The following is a 16558-nucleotide window of genomic DNA, read 5'->3' as shown; positions in this document are numbered from 1 at the left end:
CTCAGCAAAATTAAAACATCATATCCTCTGTTAATTTGCTAATAAGAGACATTAAGGTAAAGAACAATGTTATCTTCATATTTTCTTTAATAGATATTAAAATAAAAATGTTTTGTTTACTTCAAACTACCTTTCCCAAATACAAATTTTTTCCTATGTAAGTCAACAGAAAATCATGTACCTGTTTTCTGGGCAGAATCTTCAGCAGTCAAAAAAGCAAAACTATCTTGGAATTTTTCTTCAGAAGTCTTTGGAGATGTGGTGTTATTTTGCTTGGGTTTGTCTTTCTGTGATGGTGATAGAAGCTTAGCCTAAAATATAGTATCTTTTTTAAATGTTAGCATTCTTAACAATTCAGAACAAGTTATCAAAATATTCTAAGACATTTTCAATATTACTTTAAGAAGCTTAAGTATTAGATTTACTCCATTTGAAAATAAATGCTAATTCTATTCAGAATTTCTGTGTGTTTTTAGCTGAGGGGTGGATATTAGCTTAATGCCATGGTACTGAATCTGAACTAGGTCATTTATTCTTTCTCGAGATACAGAAATGAAAATCTCATGAATCCTTGGAAATCATAAATTCTGTTAGGTAAAAAGAGAAAGGCTGGCACCTGATCCTAGACTCTGGTTTTTACAGTCGGAAAGGATCTTACAGATTCTTGAATTTCCAATTTCCAGTTATCTTTTTTAAGATGGAGTCACTCTGTCACCCAGGCTGGAGTGCAGTAGTGTGATCTCAACTCACTACAACCTCTACCTACTGAGTTCAAGCAATTCTCGTGCCTCAGCCTCATGAGTAGCTGGAATTATAGGCACATGCCACCACACCCAGCTAATTTTTTTGTATTTTATTAGAGATGGGGTTTCACCATGTTGGCCAGACTGGCCTCAAACTCCTGACCTCAGGTGATCTGCCCGCCTTGGCCTCCCAAAACGCTGGGATTACAGGCATGTGCCACCGCACCCAGCCAATTTCCAGTTGTGTTCTAAGTGCTCTGCGTTAAAGTACTGCTCCCCTCAAATGGACAATAGATTCAAACCTTGACTCTTTGAATTATTTTTAATGTATATATTGAGACAGAAATGTTTTCCTTAGGAACTACAACATTACTATTTTTATTAATTTAAAATTACCTTAAAGACATTTTCAAATAATAGTACTTTTCTTAAATACATTAATAAAAACCAAAGGGGAGGGAGAATAAAGCAAGCTTATTTCAGAGATTTAGTTAAGAGAGAGACAGAGTGCACGAGACAGAGACAGAGGGAATGTGCCTGTCTAAAGTCCTAGGGTCAAAGCAAAGTGACTACTCATTTAAACATTCATGCTCTACCTGCCTCTATTCTATTACAGCATGAGCACTGATCTGCCTAATGATCCCAGTGAAAATCCTAAATGATCAATGATTCAATTATATGTCCTTTACTCAGCTTACTAAGCTAAGAAAATAAAATATCTAACAATTAGAATTAGTGTAAGGGGACACTAGATTTAAATTTTAATTAGCAGGAAAATTATATTAACTAAATCCTTCCTTCTTGAGGATTAATGGAGTTCATTGAGATTTTACTGCAGTAAATAAAATTCTGACTGCATTTTTACTGAATAGGAAATTTCTCCTTGTGCTTTCATTCAAAGTTTGGTATAAATGCTATTGAGCTTCTCTTTTTAATTTTTCAAAGACACATCTAATAAACAGTAGCCACAAAAAAAAAAATGCTAAGATCAGAAGATCCCTGAATTGGAAGAACACTAAGTCATATTTCAGTAGATAACTCTAAGTGTGGTCTCGAAGTGTGGTCTAGATTGGCACATGAGCAGTATCTGGGAACTTGATGGAAATGCAAATTCTCAAGTCCCATCTATTCAATTCAAAACTCTAGGGACAGGACCCAGCAATCTATGTTTTAGCAAGCCATCCTGGTCACTGTGATGGCCACTAGAGTTTGAGAACCACTGCTGTGTATCGGGGTTGGCAGACTCTAATCTGTTGCTGTTCTTGAAAGCAAAGTTTTATTAGAACACAGCATACCCACGTGTTTCCATTCTGTCTCTGGCTGTTTTCTGGCTACAAAGGCAGAGGTGACTAGTTGCCAAAGAGATTGCATGGCTCAGAAAGCCAAAAGTATTTACTATCTGGCCCTTTATAGAAAAAATTTGCTGACCTCTGCTGTAGATTATTCTCTTATACAGAGAGAAGTATAGTTTTGAACACCAGTATTTGTAGAAAGTCAGCAATGCCCTCACTGAAAATCAACATAGATTTCTTGCCAGAGGCACAGCTTAAATTTATAGATTTTTTAAGCTGTTGCAAGGCGCGGTGGCTCACGCCTGTAATCCCAGCACTTTGGGAGGCCAAGGCAGGTGGATCACTTGAGGTCAGGAGTTCGAAACCAGCCTGGCCAACATGGCAAAACTCTGTCTCTACTGAAAATACAAACATTAGCTGGGCGTGGTGGCAGACGCCTGTAATCCCAGCTACTCAGGAGGCTGAGGCAGGAGAATCACTTGAACCTGAGAGGTGGTGGTTGCAGTGAGCTGAGATTGCACTACTGCACTTCAGCCTGGGCGACACAGCGAGACTCTGTCTCAAAAAAAATAAAAAGATTTTTGAAGCTGTGGTATTTCTTTGGTGTTTATTTAAAATAAAAGCTGTATTTACTAGAAACTGTTCTTTGGGTCCATTTCTAACTGATAACTCATTATTTCAGGTTGAACTATTCAATGAATAAATACTTACTCTGGCTCATAGGTTTAACCCACCCCTCTCCTTACGGAGCATGAGAGCCCTTCAGGTGGACAGAGGGCAACACATCCCAGGCTGATGGAAGAAAGAAGATGAAGATGTGATTAAAACCCTAACCAAACTATTTCTGCATGAGCAAGTGAGGCACTGTCGATACTCTCAGAATCCCAGCAGCTGCTCCTTATAAAACGCTCTGAACTTGCTGATATCCTCTGTACTGTATACATAGCTCATATGACACAAAACAAAAAGCAACTGCTGAGAGAGGTAATTCAGTGAATAAAAGGCAAAAATTGGCTTTGAATTGATGCAGACACTGCTGTCTCTATTCTTGACTACTTTGATATAAAACAAGGATAAGTGAAGGGAAATGAAGAAACTTTGAGGGTTTATTCAATATTTATATAAGCCCGAAGGTATCCTAAGCACTTGCAAAATAAATGTCTAAATAATTAAACTATTAAAACCTTTAAAAAACTAAGGGAAGAACTAAACCAACAAGTTTACATCAAAACATAAATTCAAAAGAGTAAATTTACAGGAAATTGGAATAGTCCAGAATTTTAGCATCACTCATAATAAACATCCTCCAGCAACATTTGGGAACAGTAAAAAAAAAAAAAAAAGACCCTAAATCTTTTTTTCTTTTCTTTTTTTTTTTTTTTTTTGAGACAGGGTCTCATTCTGTCACCCAGGCTGCAGCGCAGTGGTGCAATCTTGGCTCACTGCAAACCCCACCTCCCAGGCTCAAGCCATCCTCCCACCTCAGCCTCCTGCGTAGCTGGGACTATAAGCATGTGCTACCACGCCTGGCTAATTTTTGTATTTTTTGTAGAGACGGGGTTTCACCATGTTGCCCAGGCTGGTCTCGAACTCCCAAACTCAAGTGATCCACCTGCCTTGGCCTCCCAAAGTGCTGGGATTACAGATGTGAGCCACCACGCCCACATTAAAAGACCCTAAATACTTACCCAAGAGTCATATTAAATGTTTAGAAGACCTTGCAATTTCTATTGGCAGTGATTCACATATCAGTAAACCAACACTTTGTTATTTTTATATTTCTGAAAGTTGTTTTTGGAGAAATAAATGCAGTTTAACTCAGGGCACACAGCAACCCAGATACAATGTACTTACTTGCTCTTTCTCATGGCCACTGCCACTACTGGGAGGGAAAACTGGCAAGACTAAATTGAAAGAAAACAAGTGCACAACATATACATTAACTCATGAGGCATAAAAATTCTCTACTCCCTCTCCCAATATGCTAAGGCTAAAAGCAATTCCCACTTCCTACAGCTTCCTGAAATGTCAACTCTTAAGATCCTTTCCTGATTATTCAACCTTGTTCCTCACCACTCAGTTCCTCACCACTCAGCATGAATTCTCTGCTCTAGACTTTGTCCCTGAATGTCACCCTCACATCCTTGTTGTGTCCTTGTAGTTTTGTTTGAGACAGGGTCTCACTGTCGTCTGAGCTGCAGTGCAGTGGCACGATCACTGCTCACTGCAGCCTTGACCTCCTGGGCTCAAGCAATCCTCCTGCCTCAGCCTTCTGAGTAGCTGGGACCACAGGCGCACGCCACCATGCCCAGCTAATGTTTTAATTTTCTAGAGGTGTGGTCTCACCACATTGCCCAGGCTGGTCTCAAACTCCTGGGCTCAAACAACCCTCCCACCTTGGCCTCCCAAAGTGCTGGGATTAGAGGCGTGAGCCACCATGCATGCCCTTGTAGTTTTACCTACCTAAGAATGCTTCCCTCTCTCCTCTTCACATCCTATTCTTTTTTCCAAGGGTTAATTCAAGTCCCACCCACCTCTTCCTTGAAGATTTTCCTGATGATTCCAGCTCATGACAGATTCCTCTTATCTGAATTTCTACTCCATTTATACAAAACTCATCTGTAACAATTGTTGCTTAATTTCATGTTCTTCTGTTTCATGTACACAGTACGTTTTGCCTTTCTAGTGTAACTGTAGCAGGGAAAGCTGGCCCCATGATCATATATTTCTTTGGACCCACTCCCATTATATACTGAAAAATAAATATCTGATTTGAAAATCACTATTTGAAAAGTGATTCAAAAGAAGACATGCCAGACTTACTTCGCAAATTACTTCTGGTTCTTGTCTTCTTTCTACCAGAATATGATTTTAGGGATTTCCTTTTTTGGTTTTGATTACTGGTCCAAGACAGTTCACTGGCACTTGAATCTTGATTACTCTCAGAGAAGAGATGTTTTCTGTAATGAGACCTCTACAAGCACAGATCATAAATGAGAATTTTTAGACGGGTGTTAGTGCCTCTTATGTATAACTAAACATATTCTACAAAGCTAGAGATAAGAGAAGTACCCTTCTGGAAGACTGGGCTCTCTTATATAATATAAAGGCAAAGAAGTATGGAGAGGAAGAAAAGGATTATTCCATCAGTCAATTTTCAACCAAGTTGCTGTTGTATAGGATGACAAAATCCTTTCTAATAAAACGTTTGCAAGAGAAGAGATGGTGGATGACTGTTCAAAAGCAGACCAATCTCAATATTGTGCCTAATACTACTTCAAAATACTAAGTCAAATGGCAAAAGAAAGTATGGGAATATTTTTTGCAAAGACAAGCCTCTCTACATTTTAGAAGAACCAAAACCAAAGAGGAGAGTTATTTCTTTTTCTTTTTTGAGATGGAGTCTCACCCTATCACCCAGCTGGAGTGCAGTGGCGCAATCTTGGCTCACTGCAACCTCTGCCTCCTGTGTTCAAGCAATATTATCCTGCCTCAGCCTCCAGAGTAGCTGGGATTACAGGCGCATGCCACCACCCAGCTAATTTTTTTTTTTTTTTTTTTTTTTTGTATTTTTACTAGAGACGGAGTTTCACTATGTTGGCCAGGCTAGTCTCAAACTCCTGACCTCAGATGATCCGCCCACCTTGGCCTCCCAAAGTGCTGGGATTACGGGTGTGAGCCACCGCACCCAGCCCAGGAGGGTAATTTCTGTTTAAAACGTAAAGCATTTTGAAATTAAGCCTGGATTATAAAAGATTAGAGATTTAGGGCAAGTTTAATCTTTCTGGTGGATTATTCAACTGTACTTTGATATTCATATTTTTAAAATTTTTGTTTTTACATTAATTTTCATAAATGCTTTGATGAATACATGTTTGTGCTTGATTTTAATATGGAGCTTGCTTTTTTGAGTTCTGTTTGTTGGGTATCTTCAGGGTCCAGTCCTCAAGCCCTCCTGCCTCTCAAGGGGCTGCAGCATTCAGCTGCTAATAACTCATTCTCATTTCAGGCCAGGGAGGAGCTAAGCCTCACTCCCAAACATTAGGCTCCTTCAGTCTCTAGATCCCAAATGAAGAAATGAGGCAGAAGCCAAACAAGTCATGTATTCCAAGGAAAAGCCGAGTTGAATGAAAAGAGAATACACAGCCGGGTGTGGCCAGGTGCAGTTGCTCATGCCTGTAATCCCAGCACTTTGGGAGGCCAAGGCTGGTGATCACCTGAGGTCAGGAGTTTGAGACCAGTCTGGCCAACATGGTGAAATCAGTCTCTACTAAAGATACAAAAATTAGCCAGGCATGGTGGCATGTCCCTGTAATCCTAGCGATTCGGGAGGCTGAAGCAGGAGAATCGCTTGAACCCAGAAGGTAGAGGTAGCAGTGAGCCAAGATCGTGCCATTAGCGAAACTGTCTTAGAAAAAAAAAAAAAGTAAAGAAAGGAGAATACACAAACATGGAGGCAAAAACAATCTCAAGGAGGGGATGGTAAAAAAAATTGACAGATGGCTGATGGGGCATGGTGGCTCTTGCCTGTCATCCCAGAGATTTAGGAAGCCAAGATGGGAGAATCTCTTAAGGCCAGGAGTTTGAGACCAGCCTGGGCAATGGAGCAAGACTCCATCTCTATAAAAAATTTAAAAATGAGCCAGGCTTGGTGGCACCACCTGTAGTTCTTGCTACTCAACAAGCTGAAGCAGGAGGATCACATGAGCCTGGGAGGCGGAGGCTGAGGCCGCAGTGAGCTATGATGACAGAACAAGTCCTTGTCTTAAAAAAATTTTTTTAAACTGACAGATGGTTGGCCAGGAGAAAATGGTCCATGAACCAGGAAAGGTGGCTTCCACCTGTCACTGTCCCAGTGGAGACAGATAAGAAACTTGAGCCCCACTCCCTGTACTCACAGGTTGTTGCGGCAAGTCAGGGACCCCGATCGGAGGGACCGGCTGAAGCTATGGCAGAAGAACATGGATTGTGAAGATTTCATGGACATTTATTAGTTCCCCAAATTAATACTTTTATAATTTCTTATGCCTGTCTTTACTCAACCTCTGAACATAAATTGTGAAGATTTCATGGACACTTATCACTTCCCCAGTCAATACCCTTGTGATTTCCTATGCCTGTCTTTAATCTCTTAATCCTGTCAGCTGAGGAGGATGTATGTCACCTCAGGACCCTGTGATGATTGTGTTAACTGCACAAATTGTAGAGCATGTGTGTTTGAACGATATGAAATCTGGGCACCTTGAAAAAAGAACAGGATAACAGCAATGTTCAGGGAATAAGAGAGATAACCTTAAACTCTGACCGCCGGTGAGAAGGGTGGAACAGAGCAATATTTCTCTTCTTTCAAAAGCAAATGGGAGAAATATTGATGAATTCTTTTTCTCAGCAAGGAACATCCCTGAGAAAGAGAATGTGCGCCTGAGGGTGGACCTCTAAAATGGCCCCCTTGGGTGTGGCCGTCTTCTATGGTCGAGACTGTAGGGATAAAATAAGCCCCAGTCTCCCATAGCGCTCCCAGGCTTATAAGGACGAGGAAATTCCCGCCTAATAAATTTTGGTCAGACCGGTTGCTCTCAAACCCTGTCTCCTGATAAGATGTTATCAATGACAATGGTGCCCGAAACTTCATCGGCAATTTTAATTTTGCCCCAGTCCTGTGGTCCTGTGATTTTGCCCTGCCTCCTTTGCCTTGTGATATTCTATTACCTTGTGAAGCACGTGATGTCTGTCACCCACACCTATTCGTACACTCCCTCCCCTTTTGAAAATCCCTAATAAAAACTTGCTGGTTTTACAGCTCAGGGGGGCATCACAGAACCTACCAACATGTGATGTCTCCCCCGGACGCCCAACTTTAAAATTTCTCTCTTTTGTACTCTGTCCCTTTATTTCTCAACCCAGCCGACGCTTAGGGAAAATAGAAAAGAACCTACGTGACTATCGGGGGCAGGTTCCCCGATAACGGGTGGCTCAGATTGGTCATTTAAGCGGAGAGTTATTAGGCAACGGTCATCTTCAGCACTCATAAACTCCACCATGTTGGTAGATTCTTCTGCCTGCTCTATACAAATTAAGAAAAAAACATTTAATATAATAACCGTGCACATGCTGACATACTCACCAGTGGTCTTCATGGGATGTCCCCTCTGGTACCTCTCCATCCTTTGGTAAGGCCTGGTAATTAGGTCCTGCCTCAAACCTCCAATCAGAAAGCTATGGGTACAGGCTGGCGTGTTGGCTCACATCTGTAATCCCAGGACTTTGGGAGGCCAAAGTGGGCGGATCACTTGAGGCCAGGAGTTTGAGACCAGCCTGGCCAACATGGCAAAATCCTGTCTCCACTGAAAACACAAAAAATTAGCTGGGCGTGGTGGCACACACCTGTATTACCAGCTACTTGGGAGGCTGAGGCAGAAGAGTCACTTAAACCTAGGAGGCAGAGGTTGCAGTGAGCCGAGATCGTGCCACTGCACTCCAGCCTGGGCAACAGAGCAAGACTAAGGTCTCAGAAAAAAAAAAAAAAAAAAAGAAAAGAAATCTATGGGCACTTGGCAAAACAGCCTTGGGGCGTAAATCAAAAGAGAAACATGGTCTAGTGCAGGGCCGACTTTGTGGGTAGACAAGACCTTCCCTACCCCCATGTCCTGCCTCCCCTAAACCCTATCATTTCTTCTCCTTTGTCATTTCCAGTTGACCCACAAGAGACACCTTATCAGGTGTAGAAAACAATTCAAGGCTATCAGCAACTCTTCTTCCTCCAGAAGTGCTATCAGACATGCATCACTCATATGACCACAGGTTTCTAGTGACCTCTTCCAACTAAGGTTTCATCGCTTTTACAGTAAACTCAGGGTCAGAATTTTGTTATTTCCCAATATACCTGTTTCTCTTTCAAGGCCACTGGGACTCTCCCTGTCTTCTTTATCAGACTTACTAAGAAGTTCTGAGGAGATTTTCATCTGGTCAGGCAACATCTGAAATGCAAGACAAAAGTCAACTTTGAAATATAGTCATCTATAAAAAAAAAAAAAATTTAAGGAAAACCTAAAGCTTAGAACAAAACACACTGATAAATCAGAAGTTAGTCAAGTTTACCAGTTTGTCCTCTCCTGAAGGATCATTCCACTGTTTCCGGCTTCTCCAGGCCCCATCTCCCTCCAGGACCAGCTCGGGCTAGCCATGCCCCTGCTCTAAGCACTCTTTCCTGGTGTCTTCCCAGCCTCTCCTGTCTCTGGCCCAGGTCTCACCCCGTTGGGTAACATCTAACCCCTGCATCTCTCAGGCACTGAGTCTCTCTCAGGATGAGTCTGCAGTGAGTTCCCAACTGTAGGGTCCTCAGTCCAACCCCTTTCCCTAGAATAGGGGCCTCCTATTCTAGGGAACTACAGCTTTATCACAGGAAAATCCTCATTCTCCCCTCAAAACATATTATTCATTTTGTAAAATGTGGAAAGACATATGATTTTGATGTTTTTGTGAGTTAAGGCAAACTTGTCTTCAGAACATATGTAATTTGATGGAGGAGGTGTTTTTTATCAAGTGACTGATTTCCCCTTTATTTCTCATCCTCATCCTCAACCATGAAATGGTGTTTTTGTAAAAAGACCATGTCATTAAAATAAGGTGAGTATTTGGAAACTATTTTCAGAGCACTTTGCTACATATAAACACCTTCATATACAACTCAAACCAAAAGGAAGCTGTCCCAAGACTTCCTTATCTGGTCTCTGAGCTCTTAATTCAACTTTCTATGGGCCATTACCACAGTATTTTTTGCCTTTTGTCACAAATTTCTTTGCCCTGTCTACTGTCTGTGATACAGAAAGGTTTCTTGTTCCTGTCAATAAATAGGAAACATTATAGTCAGAGAGTTGGAGACCACAGCAATCTAGAGAAGTACAGACCATTTCCACAAGATAAGACCAACAGGTAGAACTGCTGAAAAAGTCTCTCAGAAACTTTATTCCTAATGACTCCCTGACATGGTCTGGCTGTGTCCCCACCCAAATCTCATCTATAACTCCCACATGTCATGGGAGGGACCCCATGGGAGGTAATTGAATCATGGGGATGGGTCTTTCCCATGCTGTTCTCCTGACAGTAAGTCTCACAAGATCTGATGGTTTTATAAAGGGGAGTTCCCCTACACAAGCTCTCTTGCCTGCCGCCATGTAAGATGTGACTTTGCTCCTCCTTTGCCTTCTACTATGATTGTGAAGCCTCTCCAGCCATGTTGAACTGTGAGTCCATTAAACCTCTTTCCTTTATAAATTACCCAGTCTCTGGTATGTCTTTATTAGCAGCGTGAGAACAGACTAATACACTCCCCCTAGGTCTGGGGGAGCTGAGAGAGACAGAAATGCCAGTGTCCTCGGGACTCCAGGAAGAAGGTGGTAACAGGGTGATATTATCCTAGAAAACCTTTCAGCTGTTCACAGTAAGTAGAATAAAGCATTTCAAGGAACAAAGAGGCTTTCTATCCTACCTCAAGACAATGACCCACCAAAAGGGAAAACTGGGATTTAAATCCAGAACTCTCAACTCTTTTTTACATGGCATTCGAAAGACCAGGTTTTCTGCTTGATCAAATATTCACATCAAAACCCAACAAGGACATTTAATAGACATGAAACATACTAAAACATTTTTAAATAATCCAAAAGAATGAAACCTGCCACCTGTTTGTCTTCTCCTAAAGCTTGAATGGAAGTTTGTGATATGTTGAACTGCAAATCAAAATGGATTTCTATTTTCATGACTTCTTTGTAGCTGATAATCATGGGCTTCTTCAGGTAAATGATAAATATCTTTATCTTCTCAGTTTCTAACAGAAAATATGGAATATCAATGCATATCAACATACTTCAATGTTTTATTTTAAAATTTTATCATTTTAAATAACTACACTAGGGTATTTGTCCAGATTTTTCTGTGGTAAGAAGTTGAAAAGAAATCATACTAAATAACATTACTTTGAAATTGTCCTTTAGACACACATGTGTATTTACACATATACACATACTACACAATTAAGTGGTTGATCTTGCAAACATTGGAAGTAACTTACCTTAGCAGCAAAGAAATGAAGATAGTTTTGTCTTCTGCAATTCAGTTTTTTTAAGAGCATTTTGTTTATACAAGGCTATCATCTGCAACAGGTATTTTATTCCCAAATATACTAAGCACAATATTCACTCTCTCTCTCTGAAATTCTACTTATTCCTAAAATTGAAAATAAAACTTACTGTCCCCAATGTGCAAAATGGAATAATCTACCACCATTTCAATGGACTCCACTTGAAGAAGAGACAGAAACACCTTAGAAAAAATTCTGTAGGCCGGGCGCGGTGGCTCATGCCTGTAATCCCAGCACTTTGGGAGGCTAAGGCGGGCGGATCACGAGGTCAGGAAATGGAGACCACCCTGGCTAACACGGTGAAACCCTATCTCTGCTAAAAATACAAAAAATTAGCCGGGCATGGTGGTGGGCACTTCTAGTCCCAGCTATTCGGGAGGCTGAGGCAGAAGAATGGCGTGAACCCAGGAGGCGGAGCTTGCAGTGAGCCGAGATCATGCCACTGTACTCCAGCCTGGGGGACAGAGCAAGACTCCATCTCAAAAACAAAAAGAAAAAAAAAGAAGTCTGCATCTCCCAGCACTTTGGGAGGCCGAGGCGGGTGCATCACGAAGTCAAGAGTTTGAAACCAGCCTGACCAACACACTGAAACCCTATCTCTACTAAAAATACAAAAGTTAGCTGGGTGTGGTGGTGCACCCCTGTAATCCCAGCTACTCAGGAGGCTGAGGCAGGAGAATCACTTGAACCCGCTAAGTGGAGGTTGCAATGAGCTGAGATCATGCCACTGCACTCCAGCCTGGGTGACAGAGCGAGCCTCCATCTCAAAAAAAAAAAAAAAAAAGTGTGTGTTTCAAACAATAGCCTCCTTGCAGGCTCCTCCCAGGTCACCGGCCCTTTCCTGACAAATTGTAATCGGGCTTAGAAGAGAAAATAGCTTAGACCAAATTCACAAAGAGTCCAAGAATACACCATGTTAAGTACAAGATAAGTTGGAAGAAGTAGAATAGAAAAAGCAGCAAAGTCCAGGAAAGAACAGGCAAAGCTAATGGCCACAAATTAATGAGAAGGGAAAGAAGGGAAAAAAAAGAGTGAAACATACGTGAGTCTAAATCTGTGAGGTCCAACTCATCAGAGTACTTAAAGCATGCCCAGTACCAACTGAGATGCTCTGTAAGCATAAAATACACGTCGGATTATGAAGACTCAGTACACATTAATAATTTTAAAATATTGATTACATGTTAAAATAATATTCTGGATATTATTATTCCAGGATATAATATTCTGGGTTAAATAAAATATATTAATAAAATTAATCTACTTAATCTACTTTTTTAATTTGCTCAAATTAATCTACTTTTTTCTTTAATGTGACTACTAGAAAATTTTAAATTAAGTATCTGGCTCACCTTATATTTCTATAGGACAGTGCTGGTCTAGAGTAAGCCTCCATGATCTCCCCAAAATACTAATCTTACCAGACATTTCACTCATCACTCCAGGGAAAGTCTATAAAACCATGCAACAAAAGTAATCTTAAATATCTTAAAAAGTAACTAGCTAACTGTTAGCCCGGCATGGTGGTGGGCGCCTGTAGTCCCAGCTACTCAGGAGGCTGGGGCAGGAGAATGGCGTGAACCCGGGAGGCGGAGCTTGCAGTGAGCTGAGATCGCACCACTGCACTCCAGCCTGGGTGACAGAGTGAGACTTCATCTCAAAAAACAAAACAAAAAAAAAAGTAACTAGCTAATTGGGCCATGGGGATCAATGCAAACACATATAAGGGCCAGAAGAAATACCATGAGGGCTACATCAAGCTTCCAACATACTACACTGCCAACTCCATAGCCAGAAGCGCTATGATACAGAACAAGTCTTACTTACAGAGTTTACTAGACAATCATCAGTTTCTTTGGCTATAAGAATGGAAAGAGTAATACCTACTTCCTGTAGAAATTGTGAGGCACTTTGAAATTAAAAACCATGAACCACAGAAATGTGATCTATTCATGAAGTTACAAAATATTAACTTCAGCAAGTTGACTCCTGAAAGCTGTAACTGAGTACCCACCTTCTTAAAGAAAATAATGAACTATTTTTACCTTTTTCCTTTTCCCCAGCCTCTTACTTAGCTCTTTAGGAACGCAATTATGGAAGAAAAAAAAAAACAAAAAAACACACATACATTAAAAAATGCTCGGCCAGGCATGGTGGCTCATGCCTGTAATCCCAGCACTTTGGGAGGCCGAGGCGGGTGGATCACAAGGTCAGGAGATCGAGGCCACACTGGCTAACATGGTGAAACCCCGTCTCTACTAAACAATACAAAAAATTAGCCAGGCATGGTGGTGGGCGCCTGTAGTCCCAGCTACTCGGGAGGCTGAGGCAGGAGAATGGCGTGAACCCGGGAGGTAGAGCTTGCAGTGAGCCGAAATCACACCACTGCACTTCAGCCCGGGTGACAGAGCAAGACTCCGTCTCAAAAAAAAAAAAAAAAAAAAAGAAGGGGGGGGTCAAAGGACATAAACAGACATATCTCAAAAGAAGATATTCATGCAGCCAACAAACATATGAAAAAAAACTCAACATCACTGATCATCAGAGAAATGCAAATCAAAACCACAATGAGATATCATCTCATGCCAGTCAGAATGGCTATTATGAAAAGTCAAACAACAGATGCTGGCAAGGTTGTGCAGAAAAAGGAACGCTTTACACTATTGGTGGGAGTGTAAATTAGTTCAACCATTGTGGAAGGCAGTGTGGTGATTCCTCAAAGACCTAGAGAAAGAAATACCATTTGACCCAGCAATCCCATTACTGGATATATGCCCAAAGGAAAATAAATCATTCTATTATAAAAATACAGTACATCTATGTTCATTGCAGCACTATTCACAACAGCAAAGACATGGAATCAATCTAAATGCCCATCAATGATAGACTGGATAAAGAAAATGTGGTATATACACACCTTGGAATACTATGCAGTCATAAAAAAAATAAGATCATGTCCTTTGCAGGGACATGGATGAAGCTCAAAGCCATCATCCACAGCAAACTAAAACAGGAACAGAAAACCAAACACTGCATGTTCTCACTTATAAGTGGGAGCTGAATGATGACAACACATGGACACATTGCGGGGAACAACACATACTGGGGCCTGGGTATGCTGGGGGAGAACATCAGGAAGAACAACTAATGGATGCTGGGCTTAACACTTAGGTGATGGGATGATCTGTGCAGCAAACCACTATGGCACACACTTACCTGTGTAACAAACCTGTACATCCTGCACATGTACCCATGAACTTAAAATAAAAGTTGAAGAAAAAAAAAAAGGAATGCAATTATAACATTTACTTTCTTTCCATGAGGCACTCTCTGTGCTGCAAGCTCATCTAACTATGTGTTTGCTTAGAAATTCTAAGGAGGCCAGGCACGGTGTCTCACGCCTGTAATCCCAGCACTTTGGGAGGCCAAGGTGGACGGATCACCTGAGATCAGGAGTTCGAGACCAGCCTGACCAACAGGGAGAAACCCCATCTCTATTAAAAATATAAAAAATTAGCCAGGCATGGTGGCGCATGCCTGTAATCCCAGCAACTCAGGAAGCCAAAGCAGAAGAATCGCTTGAACCCGGGAGGCAGAGTTTGTGGTTAGCCAAGATCGCGCCATTGCACTCCAGCCTGGGCAACAACAGCAAAACTCCACTTCAAAAAAAAAAAAATTCTAGAAGATAACATTGGAAAAACCCTTCTAGACATTGGCTTAGGCAAGGATTTCATGACCAAAAAGCCAAAAGCGAATGCAATAAAAACAAAGATAAATAGCTGGGACTTAATTAAACTAAAGATCTTTTGCATGGCAAAAGGAACAGTCAGCAGAGTAAAGAGACAACCCACAGAGTGGGAGAAAACCTTCACAATCTATACATCTGACAAAGGACTAACATCCAGAATTTACAACGAACTCAAACAATTCAGCAAGAAAAAAAAAATTCCATCCAAAAGTGGGCTAAGGACATGAATAGACAATTCTCAAAAGAAGATATACAAATGGCCAGAAAACATGAAAAGATGCTCAACATCACTAATGATCAGGGGAATGCAAATCAAAATCTCTGATCTGCAAAGCCCTTGATCCTAACCACTACAAGAGAGCCTGGCAATCCATCTCCATAGAGGGGGCAGGCACCTTCATTTCCTGACAGCCATGTCCCTTCTTGCTAGATGTCTTCCTTACCACAATTTACTACCTGATTTTCTAGGTTTATCAACAGAGGAACCTAAGATGACATGTTCTCCTCTCCCCATCAGACTCTTTCAAACCAAAGCAGCACTTTGGGGAAAAGCATTGTTAATTGATTGCTGGATCATATGGTAGTTCTACTTTCAATTTTTTGAGGATCTATAAACATTTTTAAAATGAAAAAACTAGACAAATAATTTAATCCCAAAGTCACAAAGCATAGAAGTCACAAACCTGTGACAGCACACCTTCTATAATACCATACAGCCTTCCCACCTCAAGGCATGGTCAAAATATGCCCTAGAATTAAATAAATACACACTGCAAATACAACAGAAATAATATTTGGAACTGGACGTGGGTTGTTTAATTGTATCGTTTTACCTATTATGCTGAAATTCATCACTGCTTCCTTCGGAAGTGTCACTGAGTCCCATAGAGTATTCTTGGGAAAATAAATAAGTGAAATTCATGAGTGCAAAACACATACTTACATAAAAATGATCTCTAAAGGCTTAGTTCTAACCAAGAATCGAACATCATTACCTCAGCATTGTCTATATAAAAAGTGACACTCTGACTTCCTAGGTTGAAGTCGATCCAAAATTTCTCTAATTTTTCATCCGCTGGTTTTCTCATCTGTAAGAGATCATTTCAGCATGAATTATACACATAAAAATCATGCTATAGGCTCAGATAAACATTAATCCCTTGAAAACAGAATTTGTGCTTTTCCTGGAACAGCATTATCCTAGCATTATAGGGCCTCTCTTTATTGACTGACTCTTTTGTGCAAAACAGAAGGATCTCAATTTTATAGAACTCAGCCATTTCTTCCTCAACCCTCCAAAAATCCCACTATCCTTAGCATATTTAATAGATATTTAAATGTGTCACATGATTCTATCCGCACAATTTTTTTTCTAATGAAAATCAAGGAGAAAACAGTTCTATGTTGAATCAGTAACAAGCCACACTGCATATGGATGGAAACTTCTAGAGAAGGAGATACTGTAACCAAACATGAGTGATTTGCCATCTATCTTCCAACCATTAGAGTAGAGCTAAGACTTGAAGACTTTGAATTTCCTTCATTTTAATTATTCTAAAATAAATAGATGCTCATAGTTAAAACAGGGGAAGAAAGATTCTAACAGTATGGTGTTTATAGAAACAGTAAACATCTT

The 16558-nt window shown here is 40.7% G+C and overlaps 1 protein-coding gene across 1 annotated transcript in view; it reads right to left on the bottom strand.

The window, feature by feature from the left end:
* The window catches only part of SYCP2L (synaptonemal complex protein 2 like), an 81568-nt gene that overhangs the window by 39437 nt on the left and 25573 nt on the right, over nt 1-16558 (bottom strand). The window contains exons 13-21 of the mRNA XM_024248059.3: nt 15918-16010; nt 15756-15816; nt 10717-10862; nt 8919-9012; nt 7972-8099; nt 6934-6981; nt 4859-5009; nt 3890-3939; nt 182-311 (exon numbers count right to left, since the gene is read on the bottom strand). Coding sequence (XP_024103827.3) covers nt 182-311; nt 3890-3939; nt 4859-5009; nt 6934-6981; nt 7972-8099; nt 8919-9012; nt 10717-10862; nt 15756-15816; nt 15918-16010 — 901 coding nt within the window. The remainder of the gene's footprint in view (nt 1-181; nt 312-3889; nt 3940-4858; nt 5010-6933; nt 6982-7971; nt 8100-8918; nt 9013-10716; nt 10863-15755; nt 15817-15917; nt 16011-16558) is intronic.

This window comes from Pongo abelii, chromosome 5, assembly GCF_028885655.2.
Source record: "Pongo abelii isolate AG06213 chromosome 5, NHGRI_mPonAbe1-v2.0_pri, whole genome shotgun sequence".
Classification (NCBI taxonomy): domain Eukaryota; kingdom Metazoa; phylum Chordata; class Mammalia; order Primates; family Hominidae; genus Pongo; species Pongo abelii.
This window is presented reverse-complemented; position numbering and strand designations above follow the sequence as displayed.